The sequence below is a fragment of the Bos indicus genome, chromosome 11 (assembly GCF_029378745.1).
Source record: "Bos indicus isolate NIAB-ARS_2022 breed Sahiwal x Tharparkar chromosome 11, NIAB-ARS_B.indTharparkar_mat_pri_1.0, whole genome shotgun sequence".
Lineage (NCBI taxonomy): Eukaryota > Metazoa > Chordata > Mammalia > Artiodactyla > Bovidae > Bos > Bos indicus.
Window position 1 is genome coordinate 96,154,505 of NC_091770.1, and position 22,352 is coordinate 96,176,856.

General features: G+C 39.1%; 1 protein-coding gene across 11 annotated transcripts in view; it reads right to left on the reverse strand.

Annotated features, from left to right (window-relative positions):
* The window catches only part of MAPKAP1 (MAPK associated protein 1), a 232,978-nt gene that overhangs the window by 188,382 nt on the left and 22,244 nt on the right, over window positions 1-22,352 (reverse strand). For 9 of the 11 annotated variants that reach the window (XM_019970850.2, XM_019970851.2, XM_019970845.2 and 6 more), the window contains 2 exons: window positions 15,470-15,797; window positions 12,988-13,077 (listed from right to left, as the gene is read on the reverse strand). The exons of 1 other annotated variant lie outside the window; for it this stretch is intronic. In XM_019970850.2, coding sequence (XP_019826409.1) covers window positions 12,988-13,077; window positions 15,470-15,728 — 349 coding nt within the window. In that variant the 5' untranslated portion in view covers window positions 15,729-15,797. The remainder of the gene's footprint in view (window positions 1-12,987; window positions 13,078-15,469; window positions 15,798-22,352) is intronic. One more of the 11 variants, XM_070799239.1, reaches the window with a different exon arrangement.

Here is a 22,352-nt window from a genome sequence, read left to right on the forward strand (position 1 = left end):
GGAGTTAGGTGGTGGTGGTCGTTTAGTTGCTAAGTTGTGTCCAACTCTTGTGACCCCATGGACTGTAGCCCACTGTGTTCCTCCATCCATTGGATTTTCCAGGCAAGAATACTGAAGTGGATTTCCATTTCCTTCTCCAGAAATGCCACCTTTTAAAAAAGAATTAGATCCTTTTCTCCATGATGTAGGAACCAAAGGAGGAAGGGGGAAAGTGTCATAGGTTGAGGAGAGAAGTCCAACTGGGAATTAGTCAGAGAATGGAAGAGTTAATACGTTACCACTTCACACTTAACTCTACTGATAACAGTACAGTGACTTTGATAAGTCACAACTTTGATAAACTCACAGTTTCTTCTGGAGCTATTGGTAACTTATCTCTTAGGATCACTGTGGGGACAAGATAAGAAGACACCTGGCATTGTTCCTAGCAGCCAGTAGGTTTTTTGTTTTTGCTTTTCCAATACTTTGTCCACCTGATGCTAAGACGTTGGTGCTGGGAAAGACTGAGGGCAGGAGAAGAGGGTGACAGAGGATGAGACGGTTGGATGGCTGCACCAACTCAATAGATGAGTTTGAGCAAACTACGGGAGACAGTGAAGGACAGGGAAGCCTGGTGTGATGCGGTTGATGGGGTTGCAAAGAGTCAGACATGACTTAGTGACTGAACAAGAAGAAATAGGTGCTTGATAAAGGATCATTCCTTTCCAAAGTACAGCAATAAACTTGTTGATTGATTACAGGTAGAACAGCACTTCCAATATTTAAAATACCACTTTAGTAGCAATCTAAAATGTTCTTAAGTGTGTATTTTAATCTATTGCTATTAATGTATAATTAATAGATTTTAATCTGTTGATTAATGTACTTATATATTCCAGAATCTGGATTAGTGATTCCTGGATTTCACTGCCAGAGGCCCAGGTTTGATCCCTGGCTATAGTATGAAGATCCCACAAGTGGTGCACCACAGCCAAAAAGATAAAATACGTAGGTAAACACCATTTTCAGTTCCATTCAGTTGCTCAGTCGTGTCCAACTCTTTGCGACCCTGTGAACCACAGCACGCCAGGCCTCCCTGTCCATCACCAACTCCCCGAGTCCACCCAAACCCATGTCCATTGAGTCGGTGATGCCATCCAACCATCTCATCCTCTATCGTCCCCTTCTCCTCCTGCCCTCAATCTTTCCCAGCATCAGGATCTTTTCAAATGAGATCAGCTCTTCACATCAGGTAGCCAAAGTATTGGAATTTCAGCTTCAACATCAGTCCTTCCAATGAACACCCAGGACTGATCTCCCTTAAGATGGACTGGTTGGATCTCTTCACAGTCCAAGAGACTCTCAAGAGTCTTCTCCAACGCCACTGTTCAAAAGCATCAATTCTTCGGCGCTCAGCTTTCTTTATAGTCCAATTCTCACATCCATACGTGACCACTGGAAAAACCATAGCCTTGACTAGACGGACCTTTGTTGGCAAAGTAACATCTCTGCTTTTTAATTTGTTGTCTAGGTTGGTCATAACTTTCCTTCCAAGCAGTAAGCGTCTTTCAATTTCATGGCTGAAATCACCATCTGCAGTGATTTTGGAGTCCAGAAAAATTAAGTCAGCCACTGTTTCCACTGTTGCCCCATCTATTTGCCATGAAGTGATGGGACCAGATGCCATGATCTTCGTTTTCTGAATGCTGAGCTTTAAGCCAACTTGTTCACTCTGCTCTTTTGCTTTCATCAAGAGGCTCTTTAGTTCTTCTTCACTTTCTGCCATAAGGGTGGTGTCATCTGCACATCTGAGGTTATTGACATTTCTCCCGACAATGTTGATTCCAGCTTGTGCTTCCTCCAGCCCAGCATTTCTCATGATGTACTCTGCACATAAGTTAAATGAGCAGGGTGACAATATACAGCCTCAACGTACTCCTTTTCCTATTTGGAACCAGTCTGTTGTTCCATGTTCAATATCATGGTAAACCAAGCCTATGTCCCGACCAGCAACGCTGAAGAAGCTGAAGTTGAACTGTTCTATGAAGACCTACAAGACCTTCTTGAGCTAACACCCCAAAAAGATGTCCTTTTCATTATAGGGGATTGGAATGCAAAAGTAGGAAGTCAAGAAATACCTGGAGTAACAGGCAAATTTGGCCTTGGAGTACAGAATGAAGCAGGGCAAAGGCTAATAGAGTTCTGCCAAAAGAATGCACTGGTCATAGCAAACACCCTCTTCCAACAACACAGGAGAAGACTCTACACATGGACATCACCAGATGGTCGACACTGAAATCAGACTGATTATATTCTTTGCAGCTCTATACAGTCAGCAAAAACAGATGGAGAAGCTCTATACAGTCAGCAAAAACAAGACCAGGAGCTGACTGTGGCTTGGATCATGAACTCCTTATTGCCAAATTCAGACTGAAATTGAAGAAACACCATTTTACAAAAGTAAAAACTAAACTGTGGTGATATAAATTGGAATAGTAATTGCCTTTGGGCAGTGGATTAACTAGAAAGCACAAGGGAACTTTCTGGGTTACAGAAATGCTACATACTTGACTGGAATGTTAGTTACCCGGGTGTGTATGTTGGCAAAAATCATCAAACATTTAATACTTGTACATTTCAATGTATGTAAGCATACCTCAATAAAAAAATAAATAGGGAAAACTTATATAAATACCCTTGTATGCTGATAACTTCTAAATGATTATTCCTAAATACTCATTAAAATTACAGACTTGCATATTCAACTTTCTATTTCACTCCTCTACCTGGTTGCCTGATGGCATCTCAAACTTTTCATGTCCTTATATAACCAACCTCTTGATCTTTCCACTAACCTGCCCCTTCCACAATCATCTTCTAAGTTAATGTCAACTCTGTTCTGCCAGGCAAAAAACTTAAGTGTCATTCCACTTTTCTCTTCCACACTTTATCCATCAAGAGAAACTTTAGAAGATATCCAGAACCACCTATGGCTATGGAAGCTGGATTATTACCACCATCTTCAAACTGGTCTTGTTTCCACATTTTCCTCCCCCACCCAACCCAGAGCCAGCTAATGAGTTTTTTTAAAAATATGAGTTATAAACTTCAGAATAAGAAAATGGATAAATCTGATGCTATAAAAATAAAAACTTCCTAATTATATAAAGAGTCTCAAAGTAGAGAAGACATTGATCAACAACCCTATAGAAAAATGTACAATATATAATATCCACAGAAGAAGAAACTCAAATAACTCTTAACCAAATGGAAAGATGTGCAACCACATTCACAATAAGAGATATGCAAATTAAAACTACACACTGATACCACTGCACTTCTATCAGATTGGCAAAAATAAAAAATGTTAAGGCTATGAGGAAATAGACACTATTACTAGAGGGAATGCAAAAGAGTAAATTCTCAACGAAGGGGGAACGTGGGAATGTCCAAGAAAACCATATATTTACCTCTTGACCCAGCAATATCACTTTCAGGATCTGATCCTAGGGATACTAGCAATAAAACAAAACTCATATGTGGGAGGCTTTTCACTGCAGTGCCATCTGCAACAGCAAAAGCCTGCTGCTGCTGCTGCTGCTAAGTCGCTTCAGTCGTGTCCGACTCTGTGCGAACCCATAGACGGCAGCCCACCAGGCTCCCCCGTCCTTGGGATTCTGGAGTGGGTTGCCATTTCCTTCTCCAATGCATGAAAGTGAAAAGTGAAAGTGAAGTCGCTCAGTCGTGTCTGACACTTAGTGACCCCATGGACTGCAGCCTACCAGGCTCCTCCATCCATGGGAGTTTCCAGGCAAGAGTACTGGAGTGGGGTGCCATTGCCTTCTCCGACAAAAGACTGAAAACTATCAAATATCCTTCCACAAGGGCCTTCATGGCTAAACTATAATACATCCACATCATGAAACCTATCTCCATAGATTGCTCCACATCCAGAGTAATTCTCAGGATACGTTGTTAACTGAAAAATGTGTTGCATAAAATAGGGTGTATTATGCTATCTTTAATTTTAAAAAAGGGGATACGAATGTGAATATGTTTATATCTAGTTGTAAGTGGACAGGAGAGCCAAAACCTTTTTTAAAATGACTAAAAGAGTAGAAGATAAAGATTGAAGCTAGATTTCTCTTCTTTTATGTATTTAACTTTGGAACCACATAAATGTTTTCTGTAATTAATAAAGGAAAATGCAATCTCAAAAAATAAAGCAAAATGAAATACATGAACCTAAGCGTAGTATTTAGTTGGTAGTTAAACTACAAAGAGACGAGTTATTTTAAGTAACTTTATCACAGAGCAACATGACTGAATTTCCTAGTGGAATGTATTAAAAAGTTTAAAAAATTCTTAAAATGTTCTCACTAATCATAATGTTACTAATTACATTCATATTTCAATTCTGGAACCAAGGTTTTCAGCAAGAGAAAAGATACATAAACATAAAATCAAAAAAATTAAGTAGAAATTCTTAAATTTGAATTGGAATTATCAGCACTAACTCACAATGTATTCTCTCTCTAAAATTTTATTTTTTTCTGAGCTCTACTCCATGAAAAGGCCTATTAAAAAAAAAAAATCAATCCAGCGAGCACCCCTAGAGCTCACTTGTGGTCTCTCAATGGCATTTACCACTAAAAAGAATCAAGACTCCCAGGAGAAATGACTGATTCCAAATGTGGGGAAGAAAATGGGCAAGATGAACCTGCAACATCTTGTTATACAAGAAAGCAAGGAAGCTATGACAGATTACTGGAACAGTGTCAAAGAAGTTAGAAGCAAATGTGAAGGGACTCACTATACAAAAGGACAAGATTAGCATAAAAAAGAATAACTGCAATGAATAGAAAAATATAATTTATGCTTAAAGCCCATGAGTGGATAATGATACAAAGGGAAAAAACCCTCATTGGTCACCTATACAGGACGCTAAGGAATAAACTCTTCATCCTGAAAACTACTAACAAAGGGAAAGAATCAAGCATTTATCCTACCTTTCTTGTAGGAACTGTATAGTGGGTGGCCAAATAATAGATAGGGGAAAGTTCTTTATATAAAACTTGTTAATAAATGAAGAAAGACTGATAAAATCAGAAATCACTATTTCACAACTAAAGAAAGCTGAGCGCCAGAATTGCTGCTTTTGAACTGTGGTGCTGGAGAAGACTCTTGAGAGTCCCTGGGACAGCAAGGAGATCCAACCAGTCCATCCTAAAGGAGATCAGTCCTGAATATTTACTGGAAGGACTGATGCTGAAGCTGAAACTCCCAATACTTTCGCAACCTGATGCAAAGAACTGACTCATTTCAGAAGACCCTGATGCTGGGAAAGACTGAAGGCAGGAGGAGAAGAGGATAACAGAGGATGAGATGGTTGGATGGCATCACCAACTCAATGGACATGAGTTTGAGCAAGCTCCAGGAGTTGGTGATAGACAGGGAAGCTGGCGTGCTGCAGTCCATGGAGTTGCAAAGAGTTAGACGTGACTGAGCAAATGAACTGAACTGAATGAAAGAATCTGGACTTCCCAAGTGGCTCAGAGGTAAAGAATCTGCCTCCCAATGCAGGAGACCTGGGTTTGATCTCTGGGTTGGGAAGATTTCCTGGAGAAGGAAATGGCAACACACTCCAGTATTCTTGCCCGAAGAATCCCACGGACAAGAGGAGCCAGGCAGGCTACAGTCCACAGAGTCACAAAAAGTCGGACACAACTGAGCACGCGTGCAATGATAATGAATCTAGTGATGCTCATCAATGGCCACTAAAATCAGCAGACGAGAGGCTGATGGGAGTAATTTAATAATGAATGGACAATACCTGATTCTACCATCAATCTTATCACAAATAAAAAGAACCAAGAAGACATTCCATGTTTACTAAAATGATGCAATAGAAAATACAGATCAGTATGAACATAGTATTCTTACCAAAAACCAAACTTCAATCTGAGTAATTTTCCAGATCCAACCACCAGTTTATAGGAAATAAAGAGGACAGAGGAACATATTAAATGAGATTGTGGGGATATGATTAGCAAAAGCCAGAATGCAGAAAATTCTATGGGACAAAAAACCCAGTTTCTTTAACAAATAAACTACAGAATAAAAAGCTGGAAAAGAATCCAAATCTGTAGATTAAAAAGGAAATGAGACATGTTACCCAAAAGTAATCTGTGGACCTTAGATCTAGACCTGAACAAACTAAATGGGGGGAGGGGGGTTTGAAACAAGGAAATATTTGATAACTGTAAAGAATTCCTGCTCATTTTTAGAATAGTGGTAGTGCAGTTTAAGTACACATAAAAAAACATATAAGTATTTAAGTATGCATTTATACGACAGCAAGGATTTGCTTAAAAATAATCTGGGAGGAAGGGTAGGTGAATATACAAGTGACATGAGACAAGACATAGACTACTAAAACTGCTGAAGCTGGGCGATGCGCATGGGGGTTCATGACACCATTCTCTCTAGTTTTGTATATGTTTGAAAAAGTTCTTCTTTGTTTCTGTGTCTGAAATTTCTTATAATAAATAGTTGTTTTAAAGGAAATTTAAGCTAGGAAAAAGAAACTAAGTCACATATCATATCAGTACTCTGATCAAATCACCTCACCCAGGTCCTTACAGGACCATCTGTGATCAGTCTCCCATGGCTTGCTTCTCCGACCCCACTTCCCCTTCTCACTGTGCTCTAACCAACAGGTATCCTTCCTTGCTTTTCCACCAGTACATCAGTCTCACTTCCAACCCAGGACCTTTGTACTTGCTGATCCCTCATCTTAGAACACTCATCTCCCATTACCTGCCTGGCTCACTCCCTTACTCCCTTCAGATCTCTGCTCAACCATCACCTTCCTCATGTGGCCTTCCCTGATTACCCTATATAAAACAGCAAAATCCCCTGCCTAGCACTCCTTGGAGAAGGCAATGGCACCCCACTCCAGTACTCTTGCCTGGAAAATCCCATGGACAGAGGAGCCTGGTGGGCTGCAGTCCACGGGGTCGCTAAGAGTCGGACACGACTGAGCGACTTCACTTTCACTTTTCACTTTCATGCATTGGAGGAGGAAATGGCAACCCACTCCAGTGTTCTTGTCTGGAGAGTCCCAGGGATGGTGGGGCCTGGTGGGCTGCCGTCTATGGGGTCGCACAGAGTCGGACACGATTGAAGCAACTTAGCAGCAGCAGCAGCAGCAGCAGCACTCCTTATCCCCCTGAGCTAGGTAATATTTTTCTCTGTGCCACTTATCCCATTCTGACATCCGACATACTGTGTCTGTTAACTCTTTCTCCCCCACAAGCTCCATCGGAGGAGAGATTTTGCCTCCTGTTTACTGCTGTACCTTTCAGGCCTATAACAGTGCATAACTGTTCAGTTGCTCAGTCATGTCCGACTCTTTGCGATCCCATGGACTGCAGCACGCCAGGCCTCCCTGTCCATCACCAACTCCCAGAGTCTATTCAAATTCACGTCCATTGAGTTGGTGATGCCATTCAACCATCTCATCCTCTGTCGTCCCCTTCTCCTCCTGCCTTCAATCCTTCCCACAATCAGTTCAGTTCAGTTCAGTTGCTCAGTCGTGTCCGACTCTTTGCAACCCCATGAACTGCAGCACGCCAGGCTTCCCTGTCCATAATCAACTCCCGGAGTTTACCCAAACTCATGTCCATTGAGTCAGTTATGCCATCTAACCATCTCATCCTTTGTCGTCCCCTTCTCCTCCTGCCCTCAATCTTTCCCAACATCAGGGTCTTTTCAAATCAGTCAGCTCTTCGCATCAGGTGGCCAAAGTACTGGAGTTTCAGCTTTAACATCAGTCCTTCCAATGAACACCCAGGACTGATTTCCTTTAGGATGGACTGGTTGGATCTCCTTGCAGTCCAAGGGACTCTCAAGAGTCTTCTCCAACACCACAATTCAACAGCATCAATTCTTCAGCGCTCAGCTTTCTTTATACTCCAACTCTCACATCCATACATGACTACTGGAAAAGCCTTGACTAGACGGACCTTTGTTGACAAAGTAATGTCTCTGCTTTTTAATATGCTATTTAGAAAGTGAAGTAGCTCAGTCGTGTCTGACTCTTTGCGACCCCATGGACTATAGCCTACCAGGCTCTTCCCTCCATGGGATTCTCCAGGCAAGAGTACTGGAGTGGGTTGCCATAACTTTCCTTCCAAGGAGTAAGCGTCTTTTAATTTCATGGCTGCAATCACCATCTGCAGTGATATTGGAGCCCAGAAAAATAAAGTCAGCCACTGTTTCTCCATCTATTTGCCATGAAGTGAGGGGATCGGATGCCATGATCTTAGTTTTCTAAATGTTGAGCTTTAATCCAACTTTTTCACTCTTCTCTTTCACTTCCATCAAGAGACTTTTTAGTTCTTCTTCACTTTCTGCCATAAGGGTGGTGTCATCTGCATATCTGAGATTATTGACATTTCTCCCAACAATGTTGATTCCAGCTTGTGCTTCCTCCAGCCCAGCATTTCTCATGATGTACTCTGCATATAAGTTAAATAAGCAGGGTGACAATATACAGCCTTGACGTACTCCTTTTCCTATTTGGAACCAATCTGTTGTTCCATGTCCACTTCTGACTGGACCTGCATACAGGTACAGTATGCTTCCTGACCTGCATACAGATTTCTCAGGAGGCAGGTCAGGTGGTCTGATATTCCCATCTCTTTAAGAATTTTCCACAGTTTGTGGTGATCCACACAGTTAAAGGCTTTGGCATAGTCAATAAAGCAGATGTTTTTCTGGAACTTTCTTGCCTTTTTGATGATCCAGCAGATGTTGGCAATTTGATCTCTGGTTCCTCTGGTTTTTCTAAATTCAGCTTGAACACCTGGCTGTTCACAGTTCACGTACTGTTGAAGCCTGGCTTGGACACTTTTGAGCATTACTTTGCTAGCGTGTGAGACGAGTGCAATTGTGTAATAGTTTGAGCATTCTTTGGCATTGCTTTTCTTTGGACTGGAATGAAAACTGACCTTTTCCAGTCCTGTGGCCACTGCTGAGTTTTCCAAATTTGCTGGCATATTGAATGCAGCACTTTCACAGCATCATCTTTTAGGATTTGAAATAGCTCAACTGGAATTCCATCACTTGTACTAGCTTTGTTTGTAGTGATGCTTCCTAAGGCCCACTAGACCTCACATTCCAGGATGTCTGGCTCTAGGTGAGTGATCATGCCATTGTGATTATCTGGATCATGAAGATCTTTTTTGTATAGTTCTTCTGAGTATTCTTGCCACCTTTTCTTAATATCTTCTGCATCTGTTAGGTCCATACCATTTCTGTTCTTTATTGTGCCCATCCTTTCATGAAATGTTCCCTTGGTATCTCTAATTTTCTTGAAGAGATCTCTAGTCTGTCCCATTCTATTGTTTTTCTCTATTTCTTCCTGTGTACTGTAGGAGCTAAATAAATACTTGTTGAATGAATAACTCTGGATCAAACAAGCAGACAAAGTAGTTGTGGGGAAAGGGAGCAGAACAGAAGGAGGAAGGAGAGATCAGATGAGCACAAAAAAAGCATAAGACTGGGAAACGTCCCAGAGCCCTTCCTCCTGGTTCTAAGCCATTCATAAGGCACAGCTATACTTCCTGAATTACTCGATCTCATGTCGCTCTTCAACTTTAACTTCACTTTCTTTTCGTTATTGGCCACTGGAAGGTGTTTGTTTTTTTTTTAATATAGAAGCTTTGGCAACTTTCCTGAACCCTACCTGCAGCTGACAGAGAGAGAAGGAAAGGTGCAAGGGAACATCAAAGGCCCTTCAATACCCAAAGTGCCCGGAGCAGCTCCTTTCTGCCTGCAGTATGGGAGAGAAGGGGACAGAGTAGACAGACTACAGTCTCTGCAGTCAGAATGCCCAGGTTACAAGTTACTTACCACTTGTATAGAAATATTAACAAGTATAGAAATAAGTAACAAGTATAGAAATATTAACAACTAATTTGTTCTACCTGCATGAAGTCAACTTAGTGGGTGGCATATAATCCAGTGGTGCTCAGAGCTGGTTACCCATTAGATTCACCCAGTGAGCTTCTGAAAAATACAGATTTGTGGACCCCAATCTCTATCTACTAAATCAGGAATTCCACAGACAGGGCCCAGAAATGCATACAGATGTCATGGTAACACTTTTGGATGCATTTCTGACTTTTATAGCCACTGCACCTGGGAACTGTTGCTATATAACAGAAGTCATATAAAGAAAACCAGGAATATTCATAAGTAACTGATATAAAGTACATTATTATTTTAAGCTATTATTTAACCTGACATGTAGCCTTGAATTCCACTAGACTTCAAACTTTTTGAGGACGGGAATCATGTATTCCCCGAAGCACCGAGTGGTGAATTACTATGCACACAGAAGCTGTGGAAGAAATACTTGTTAAATGACTCAATGCATAAGAATATTAACTAATTTTGTAAGTAATATAAAACACCATTTTAAAACAATAAAATTAAAAATACTAGTCCTTGATTTGACATTATTCCTGACAACACTGTCTTCCAATGACATTGGCCTCAAATTTATCCACGCAGTTTTAGTTACAGAAACACTAAAAGGATCTTACAATAAGGTATTATGTTTATCACATGGTCTTGTGGCACACGCGTCAGTATGTTTATGAAGAACTTCGAGGTACGGACCAGATGGCTTCTAGGATCCTTTCCAACTCCTGTGGAAAGGCTGCATTTAGGCAGTATCTTAAAGAATGGACCGGACGCAGACAGAATAATTATGGGAAAAGAACACTGCAGGGGAGATCATCACATTCACAATGATGATTCTTCTAGTGGGGAATGAGGTAAAACAAAGATAAGGAAAAGCAGATGAAAGGATTTTGAACAAAATGTAATTAGCATAAAAAGAGTGAGCAAATGCATGATAACTTAGCCAAAATTCCCAATTAAAATAAAAATGATTTGGTCACAGCATTCCTTGCCAAAAGAGTATGAGTTTGAGAGATGTGTGAAAACAGAATGGCTGCTCCGTTTGCCAGGGAGATGTTTAGTGGACTGAGGACTCCACTTTTCTAACCATTTCAGGATACCTGGGTGTAAGTCTGTGGTAACGATGGAACCCAGCTTAACAGAAAATTCAAAGGCGTTCCTCTGTACATTGATGAGGAATAACCACCAGGCAGGCTACTGGTCTGGTCAGAATCAAGGTCAACATTTCAAAGCATGGGCAGGCACTTTAAAGAGCCTTTCCAGAATTAAGATCTCAGGGTCAATTATTGAAATCTCTGAGACAGAAATAAGAAAGAAACTAAGGGAGAGAGAAATGGACAGTGTGGTTAAAATGAAAGCAAACAGGGGACTGTTTATTTGCCTCCAGCACATTCTGTGAAGCACTGAACAAAAGGTAGAGAGGATTTGACTTTAAGGAGTGGGTGATGGATGTATTAAAATTTATTAGATGTATCTCTAATTATTAGATTATTAAATGCATCAAAGTTTAGGTTGAAGAAGTTATTTCTCACATTATGAAAGGTGTCAATGCTGTTATTTGAGATGCTCTACTCCTCTATTAATTTATTTTTTAATGACTGTTATAAGATATGGAAGTAAAGATGGCAAAGCAAAGGGTAACTGGAGAGCTGGGCTTATAAACTGGCTCTGAACTCATTAAGAAGCAATAAATAGGAAAAACACTTAAGATACACAAAAATTTTGCAGAAAGTAGAAAAGATAAATGATAGAAAGATTTCCCAGTTTGTGCTAAATACAACAGAGAGAAGTATTAACTAGATCAACAGAAAAGGCCACTCTGGAGAGATTTTAAAAATATCAAGGGCAAAACTAAAATGACATTCAAGGAGAATTACAGGAAGTCACAGAAGTGAGATATAAGGAGAAAGAAGTAGATGAGATTTCTGGTTCTACACAGTCATCACTTACAAGCAATCATGAAGAAAATAATACCCAATGAACACTCCTGGGTTTACAATCATAGTAGGAGAAAGCAATAACCACTTTATGTGATGTGGTTTAGCAGAAAGAGACTGGGCTTGAGATAGACAGTGCTAGATACAAAACATGACTCTGCTGCACCACCACTTCCTAGCCTTGTAAATTCTGCAAGTTGTCCCTGTGACCTTCTTTTTCACTTGTTAACAACGGCAATGAAACTTACACCTTATAGAAGCATTCACTGGAAGTAATGCACATAAGGTACTTACCACAGCACTAGGTAGGTGCTGCTATTACTGTGATAATCATGAATATTATTAGCTTCATAAATATTGTGTAGCAAAGGAGTCAGTCAACAAAAATTGACTGGTCACATATTATACGCCAGGGTAGTAACACGAGGTATGAAGAAGATTAAAAGATAGACTGCGGACACTTATTTGAAAGGAGAGAAAAAAGAGAACAGTCAAGGAAACATGATAAAACATTAGAAAATATTTTAATAGCATTCAATTTTATAATTTTTTAAAAAGTCTTCTCTTCTTGAAGTTTTGAAAATACATCAATGGTCAGCTTTTTAATATACATACCACACGAACACATTCTGGAAATGCTGATACCAGCAACATAATGGTTTGTAAGCTAAAGGAAAAGAATCAGCATATAAGCAAAAAAGGTTGTTACTGGGGTCACTAATGCAAGGGAAAGTCTAGGTTAGAATTGCCAGGAGGAATCTATAATCTCAAGGCCCATCCAAACCACAGGTGCACCTTGGCTCTAAGAATAAGGTACCAGCACAACAGTTTCTACAAAATGTGCCCTGCACTCATGAATTCCTGTCCCCCAGAACGAAGACTAGCCAAAAAGACAAGACCTAAAGAACACACAGCTTCGGAGGGCCAAGGCACGCAAGTGAAAGAGTTCAAAGCTCAAAACACAAGAGGCAGCAGCCTACGGTATTTAAAAGGATGAATTAAAAATAAAAGCTCTTACATAATAATATAAACTAAAGATATAAATCTCAAATTAACAATTAAAATTATTTTGATTTACCTGATTGCTTAGAATTTCTTTCTTTCCACTGAATATTTTTGCATTTGATCTGGTTTTGTCTCTCTTTTCGGAGTCGTTCTAATCTTTGAGCTTGAAAAGAAATATTATAACTATAAGTTTGTCAATGAAAGTTTACTATAAACAAAGACATAATTAACTACCTTTATATGAATAAAGATGTTTTATATTGCATATGTAGGGAAAAAGTCATAAAATTTTAAAGGTGGCACCCCTGAAAAGCAAATACCAACAAAAACATGAAAATATTCTTGATTTATAATTGAAATTAGAGGATATAAAACATTAATAGAGATCATAAAGATAGTATTAACATGGAAGAGAATAATAAAATGTGAAAACTTCTGTGATTAATATGACATTTCATTATATAAATCATTAATAACGGTCTTAAAGGAATTTTAATGCACAAATGAACTGAAGTGAATATTACATTACAGGAATAAAATTACTGTTATGAATTACTCTACCCGTTTCAAAAATTAAAGATAAATGAACTCAGACTAGACTATTAAAGTTTTAAATATAAAATCCTTTATCTAAAAATCATGAAAATTATAAAATGTCAAAGCTATATAAATTAGCATAGCTTTTCTTCAGTGGGCTGAAACAGTTTATAGGTAGTAAAATAAATGATTTGTATCTTTGTAACATTAGTCAAATCTTAAAAAGAATAATTTTTCTTATACAAAATTTTAAGATATGCTGAAAGGATTAAAAAGTAAATTCCTTGGTCACTTGAATACCCCACAATCTTAATTAATTATTAGCATCTAAGTGCTAGCTTAAGAAATTCCAACAACAAAAACAAAAGCATCACCTAAAATTAGGCATTTGTGATTACACTACGATAGGCTGCTCAACCTTCAAAAGTCAGTTAACTGGATCTTTTGAAGAAATACTGTCCAGCATACAATACTGTCCAGCACGTGGAGACTACAATGGAAAAGAAAGTCACAGCTTATGCCACCTCTTCAAATTAGGTTCCTCTTGCTCATCTTCAACTTCCTATCCTGGCCCAATGCTAATAAAAATAAATAAATAAAATAAAGTTTTCTTTCAACCACTTTCAAGGTAGAAGTCTTACCTGCCTGCCTTAGCATTGTGGCAGTGAAACACGGAAACTCATCTTGCTGAAATTAAACTATGCTGGCAAAAACATTCTGACAGTGTCACTCGATTGAACCCAATTCCACAGAAGCAAAATACATTCAACTGCAATTAATAAATCTGAAGGGCACAGCCAAAGTATTATAATCATAAAGCTCTCAATTTAGCAGCATTCTCCTACTAAATACATTCAGCCTGTCATAAAAGATATCTCAATAACTTGCAAGGAAGTCAGTTTCAACTAGAGAACTGCGAATCAATGGTTCAAAATTATATTCAAACCTTCACTCGAATCCTGTTTTGTTTAAAGTTCCTTTGGATACTGGGAAATGCTATTAATTATTTTCATCACAAGAGCAAATTATTCTTTGTATTGACAGATCTCACAGAACGCTGAATTCTGAACCAAAACCTTAACATGCTTTGTAGTGTAAACTGTATCCTGTTCTACCAGCAGTACTCCCTCACATCATCTTAGATATGGACTATGAAAATAAACACGCAAATATTTTCAGGGTTCTACTATATATCCTACATTACTTTTCCTGGAAGTTAGCAGGTTACTGCCACTGATTAGATTATATTTTCTGATTATCTAAATTAAAAAATTATCTCATAGAATACCATCATATTAAAACAACTACATTATATAGTCTAAATAGTTGATCTATGTGAAGGACTTCATCACATACTCCTTGAAATGCTCCCCAAAAACATAAGCTGGAAAAGGGGAATGAATTTTTAAAAGCTAATGACTAAATATACATATGCTAAAACTGAGCATTTTCAGGCCACGAATACCAAAGGGTAGAGAGATCAACTAAATAATGTATCAAAAACAGGGGCACCTTTTCTCATCTCACCTCCCAAGTAGGAATTCCGACTAAAAGCAGCCTTAACAGTCGGCTGTCTCCCTCCAATCCGCCACCCAGTACGATTCCTCCAAGGGCGAGAATGTCTCAGGCAGCAGCACTCCGTCTGGCCAGCTCTCCATATCATGTAACCTGAACCCTGCCTACTGGTGACAGTGTTGCTCTGGTAAGGTTCCTCAAGACAGTCCACTTCCCTGTCTACATGGTGACTTTTTAGAACAGAATCTCCAACATTCCTCTCATAGTCAACTTTTTCACCTACTCCTCCTCTGTCTGCTTCCTTCTAACAGCGTCATTCCAGAGACTCTCACCATTCAGTCGCAGAGATGGAGATATGCCTTAGACTATTGGTGTAATACACTCATGTTCCTATCAATACAGAGTAACTTTTCCCATTAAACCTATTCCAACATTATGAATTACTATATAAGACTGTTTACTGATTTAAAGCTCAGAAGACAGGACTAAAAGGCAATGTTTACCTGTATTTGAGCGTCTTCTAATACCAAAGTCCCAACTTGAGGTAATATCGACCGACTGGGCGTACACATAGCCCTGAGTCTCACCATTGCTTCCCTGAATTTCTGACCCACTGTCTCCAGGCATTGAAGGAGGATGAATCTTCTCTAGGTCAACATCATGATCAATGAGAACCATCTCACACATTCCTGTGTCATCACTGGTCACATGTGACTGTCGAATATGAGCTAGAATGATAGTTGGATTGTCCAAGAAGGCCATCCTTTCTGTGGGCCAATTTCCTTAAAAGGCTATTTTCTCCTCTTCATATTGTTTCACGGGCTCAACTACCTAGAAACATGATGCACACAGCAACATTTAAGAATAAGGCAGAGAATGACTGAATCATTTTTCAAACAAATTCAATGTGGTAAAAATGCTACCTTGAAAATCAACATTTATCCCTGTAGCTAGGAGCTTAAAAGGATTAAGTCTAAGCTGAAAGGAAATCCTTATAAGCACTAGGGGCTACTGCTCTAGTCAATGAGATCTCCATGGTATCAGAGAAGATGGCTTGCTCTTTTACGAAACAAATAACAGTAACTCCTTAGTCAGCCCACTCAAAGCACATAACTACTGTTAAAACAATAAATTTTCCTTTCTTTCTCCCTTCATTCCCATGTAGTCTTCTCATTACTTTATAAGGTCATGGGGGAACAAGCTGTGTTTTCCTCAAATGATGTGCTAAAGTATGAAACTGTATTTCTTCGGTTTATATTCCCCTCTCCTGTCATAGTTGCGAAATGTCTGAAAGGGCGCAGACATGCTTTCTGAGTTACCAGGAATTTTACAAAAACGTACCATCAAACTAATTTTGTTCAGTACATACATTTTCCTTCCTTCTGATTCAAGATAGTATTGTGCTTTTAAAATAAAACTTATTAATCAAACTTGTCTGCTACCAGATTAATTTATTTTAGAAACCTAATTATAAGAACTGCTTCCTGAATCCTGTTAAAACTGTAATGATGTTTATTCTGGGAACAAAACGGTACCTCCTCAGTTAAACGGAAACACTCAGCAAGGAAGACATTACAGGATAGTAGTTAGGAACCTAAGGGCTTACGGCAGAACTGGGTTCAGATCCTGGCCCTATCGCTTGTTAGCCACGTGAGCCTGGTCAAAGTAACTTTAACCTCACTGAGCCTGTTTTCTCTCATTTATAAAATGGAGATGATGTGGGGATGAAAGGATATACAGAAGATTATGTGGGTAAAATGCTTAAAAGAATAACTGGTACATAACTAAAAATTAGCTGCTCTTAATAATGATGATGATAAAAATATCATTACCAATTTCAATGTTCAATTCTTGTTGAACATGAACTAAAATATGTCAACAATTTATCCTTTTCTCGTAAGCACACAGCAGGTAAAATAAGTGTGTCTCCTTTGTAACAGGACTCTGCAGGTCATTGGAGTCCTTTAAACCTTTCTGCTCCTCTAAACCAGTTAGGAAGTGCAAGGAATGTGAAAGCCAGACTGAATATGTTCTGGGAACAGTCCTGGCAGATATATATTCTTAGAAGGACCTAGAACACCATGATTTTGTCATTTGTTTCTTCTAGAAATGGAACATGGGAAATATAGTTAATAAATTACTTCAGCTGACTGAAATTTTAACATTTTCTATCTGGCAACATATCATTCTATTAACATCACTTGGTGGATCTTAAAGACACTGAGAGGAAGTTTAACTAAGGAGCATCTCTAATCAAGTGAAATACATTCATCTTCATTTTTTCCCTTAAATATGCACTAAGTACTTATTTTACACAGAAGCTAATGGGAAATGCAAAGATAAGGTAAGGCTGAGTCAAAAAGTTTATACTCTAATATAGACCTAGTATATCTCCTAATATGTAAATATTACTCCTAATAGTAAATCTCCTAAGAATCATGGGATTCTTCTAAGTGTCAAATTTCTGAGACACTTAGTCTCAGAAACATTAATGTCAGCCCACGACTTTAAGTGTAATAATCAGAAAAAATTACAGAAATAAAGGGGAGCATTTAAGTTTCACTTGTAAAAATAAGAACTTCTTATGTAACAACAAAGAGAGGTATATAACCATAGAATCAGTTATGACAATATTTGTTAATAGAACCACAGAATCACAGATCAAGAACACTTCATCTTTGTAGCAATCATGGTAAGCATCTTCCCCATGAAAGTAAGGCAACAAGGCACCAGCACAGGGGCAGGTGTTTTTAACTTCATATTGACTAGTTCGCCCCCGTAAAAACAAAGGGCTTCAGTGAGAAGCCACACATTTAATGGGTATTCTGACACCAAAAGGGCTTCCCAGGTGGCCCAGTGGTAAAGAATCCTCCTGCTGATGCATGAGTCACAGGAGACGTAGGTTCAACCCCTGGGTTGAGAAGATCCCCCAGAGTAGGAAATGGCAACCTATTCCAGTATTCTTGCCTAGAGCCTGGAGGCCCACAGTCCATGGGGTCACAAAGAGTCAGACACGACTGAGCATGCATGCATGTACTGGCAAAAAGCCCAAGCACAAAGCAGCAAAAGTACACTGGAGTATCTTCAATAGGACCTTTTTCAGGAAGATGAATCTGTTCCATCACCTCTTTTGGAGAAGAGTTGTGGGCAAACACTTCTGAAGGCACATACCAACTCCCTAACTATCCTAACAGAACAGAGGCCCCCAAAACACCGTAACATGAGCAGATATCTTCTCTATTAGTATACACTATGACTTTCTACAATGCGGAATCTATATGTATCATTCAACAAATATTTATTCAGTTCCAGTTCTGACAGGGAACTCTGACAGGACTATCCCGAAAAGCATGCTTTCCACCACCTATGACATGTACTTGAGGATTTAGACTGAAAGTTCCACAAGGTCAGGGGCCATAAAACCATATCCTTTCTGGCAACAAAGCAGTTTACACACAGCAGGAATTCAATAAATGTTGCTGCCTGACTTTCAAGGACTACATAATTTTGTTTCAGAGATAAATTATATATGAGCATGTCATGTGTATGATTATAAAGAAAGAACTGCTTAAAAAAAATTAATACAGGCATGAGAACGTCTCTACAATGTACCTTCAAAACTGTCACCTTGGGATACTATCAAATTATTCCAAAAATACTTTCCAGAACCAAAAGAATATGTTTTAAATCATTTGAAGAGTGGCAAATTATCATTTGAAGGTCGATTTGAATTCTAAGACAAAGGTATTCCAGAAAAGCAAGTTCTTTTCTTGGATCATTTGTGCAGAGATCAAAGATCTTTAAAACCAAATGTTGGGACTTCCTGGTGGTACAATGGACAGGAATCGCCTGCCAACACAGGGGACACAGGTTCAATCCCTGGTCTGGGAAGATGCCACATGCTGTGGGACAACTAAGCCTGTGTACTAGAGCCCACAAGTGATGCCTACTGAAGCTTTAGGGCCCATGAGCACAATTACTAAAGCCCACGCACCCTAGAACCCCTCCATGGCAACCGCTAAACCCACATGCTGCAACAGCTGCTACTGAAGCCCGTGCGCCTAGAGCCCACGCTCCGCAACGAGAAGGCACTGCAACAAGAAGCTCGTGCACTGCAATCAAGAGCAGCCTCTGGATTCGCTGCAACTAGAGAAAAGCAGTGAAGATCCAGTACAGCCAAAAATAAAAAGTAAATTAATTAAAAAAAAAAATGTTGGCAGGAGTTCAGAGAAATGGGCACTTGCATGTACTATCAGAAGGAATGAAAATTGAGGTTTTTAAAGGGGTAGTTTGGTAGCATCTATATGGCAGAAAGTGAAGAGGAACTAAAAAGCCTCTTGATGAAAGTGAAAGTGGAGAGTGAAAAAGTTGGCTTAAAGCTCAACATTCAGAAAACGAAGATCATGGCATCTGGTCCCATCATTTCATGGGAAATAGATGGAGAAACAGTGGAAACAGTGTCAGACTTTATTTTGGGGGGCTCCAAAATCACTGCAGATGGTGACTGCAGCCATGAAATTAAAAGACGCTTACTCCTTGGAAGAAAAGTTATGACCAACCTAGATAGCATATTGAAAAGCAGAGACATTACTTTGCCAACAAAGGTCCGTCTAGTCAAGGCTATGGTTTTTCCAGTGGTCATGTATGGATGTGAGAGTTGGACTGTGAAGAAAGCTGAGCGCTGAAGAATTGATGCTTTTGAACTGTGGTGTTGGAGAAGACTCTTGAGAGTCCCCTGGACTGCAACCAGTCCATTCTGAAGGAGATCAGCCCTGGGTTTTCTTTGGAAGGAATGATGCTAAAGCTGAAACTCCAGTACTTTAGCCACCTCATGCGAAGAGTTGACTCATTGGAAAAGACTCTGATGCTGGGAGGGATTGGGGGCAGGAGGAGAAGGGGACGACAGAGGATGAGATGGCTGGATGGCATCACTGACTCGTTGGACGTGAGTCTGAGTGAACTCCGGGAGTTGGTGATGGACAGGGAGGCCTGGCATGCTGCAATTCATGAGGTCGCAAAGAGTCAGACATGACTGAGCGACTGAACTGAACTGAAAAGCGTAGTCTGGTAGTATCTATCAAAATGTAAAACAGGAGTACGCTTTGGACAACACCACTTCTAGGTTTTGCTCTAAGGAAGCAACTGCAAAAATATTTATCTCAGGACTGTAATACTGAAAATCTGAAAGTAACCTAAACATCCTTTAACAGTGTATATGCCATGACACATACATACAACAGAATACTACACAGTAATTTAAAACACATGGCAGAGAATAGATGAACAAAATGTGGTACATACATACAATGGACAGTTACTCAGCCTTAAATATTCTAAGACATGTTAAAACACAGGGGAATTCTGAGGAAGTTATGCTACATGAAATAACCTAATCACCACATGAAATAACCTAATCACCAAAGAACTAAGAATCAAAACTGAAAAATCAGAACCGAGAATCAAATCCAAGAGCTTGGGATTTAAACCACCCTGTAGCCTCTCAAAACAAAGAGGAACAAAAACTACAACAGCTACAATAAACGTGATTTTTAAAAATCCTGTTGTTGAGTTCAGGGCCTGAGAGAAATTTCTCTCATGGGTCCTCATGAAAGATGTAAGACAGTAAATATGTTATGCAGTAGACTAGACCCTTAGCCTTCCCTCCAGTAATGCAACCATGATTTGTATGGAGCACACGTAATGACCGTTTGAAACTAAAAATCATAACATTTTACACACAAAATGAACTCCAGAGATCATCTACTTGTTGACCTGAAACCACAGAGAAGGGTTCTACTTTAAATCCCCAGTTAGGTGTGAGTATTTTTTAGAAAATCCCCAGAAATTCAAGCAACCTCAGCTATAAAATCCACAAATAAAATATTCTGTCTCTTTAAATAGCCCCAGCAGAAGCAAATGAGTCCCCCTTATACTTCTTCACTGCCTAAGGACCTGAGATAGCAATGTGACTTAAAATGCTCACATCCAGCCAACGGTTGAAGGGAAATTCCTGTTCCTGAACTTTCAAAACACTGCACATTCACTTCCCTCTACCAGACAGACTTCACAACCCCCTCACCTGCAATCTGTGAAAACTTGTCTGAATGAGCAACAGCCTGAGGCTTCTCGAAGGTCTGCAAACTCCCAATCAAAAATTACTGCTGCCCCATCAATGTGTCATATAAATGTTGGCATGTTAATTGTGTATTTATAAGATTGTTAATGGTTAGTTAATTTACCTCCCACACTATTATTGTACTTGAAATGATTTAATGTCTGCTGAGGGAGTTAACAACATGTAACAGCAGATGCGAGATTTTTTTTTTAACCTTTCCACACTGTACCCCGACTTCATGCTATTACCATCAGGCAAGCTGAATCTAATTCCTACACAAGATTCCTTAGGAATGGTATAGAGGCACTCACATATATTTTCCACAACCAGAAATGATCACAAGTTAGAAAAACAAAAGGCTTTTTATTAGGTACAAAGTTTTCCTTTTATAAAAACTGACAGACCCTGCTTTTTACTAAGATTTCAAAATTCTTTCATCTTGTTAAAGTTCAGAATTCATAAGTCCTGAAATTCTAAAATAAGTGAAATGACCATTAAAACAAATGTACTTTATTGATTTTATATCTTTTTCCAACTCTCTCCGATTTAAATCTAAATTAAATCTTCACTTACTTTTTTTTAGAAGAACAAAGTTGAGCCTTTCCCCTCCTCAGGAGATTAAAATCTTCCCCATGTGAATATGCCTAATTTAATTAAACAGTAAACAGTGAGACCTGACAACTGGAGAGTTTAATTTTTCCCTTCACATTTTTATATCTACACTTTGACTAAAAGTACTTACTAAATTACAACAACAGAAAAGAAATGCTTGTATCTTCTTCTGAGTAATATGGTATTCATTCACTAAACATCATGGGAACTAGGCACTGGGACTCATACAAAAAATCATATGAACACTGACCTGCACCCTCCAGAGGCTTGCAAGCTTCCGCACATGAGCCATGTTGTGCACACACGTAACAGTAACATAAGGCAATATGCTAACCAGCAAATAAGACACCAAGACAGTATGTTTTCCAAGAGACAAGAAGGTTACAGAAGGCTTCAGGAAGGATGAAGGTGGGATTTAAGGCTTTTATTAGGCAAAAACATAAGGAGAACAGTAATAGATGACAATTACTGAGCTTCTCACTCTCACCTGTACTTTTCAAGTAATCACACAGTTCATCCTTAATACCACCCAGGAGGTAAGTATTAATATTATCCTCATTTCATAGATTATAAAAAAAATTAAGGCGTAAAGGCATTAAGCAACTTGCCCAAGGTCACAGAGTAGATTTTTGAGTCTTTTCAGCTCCTTCTGTCAATGG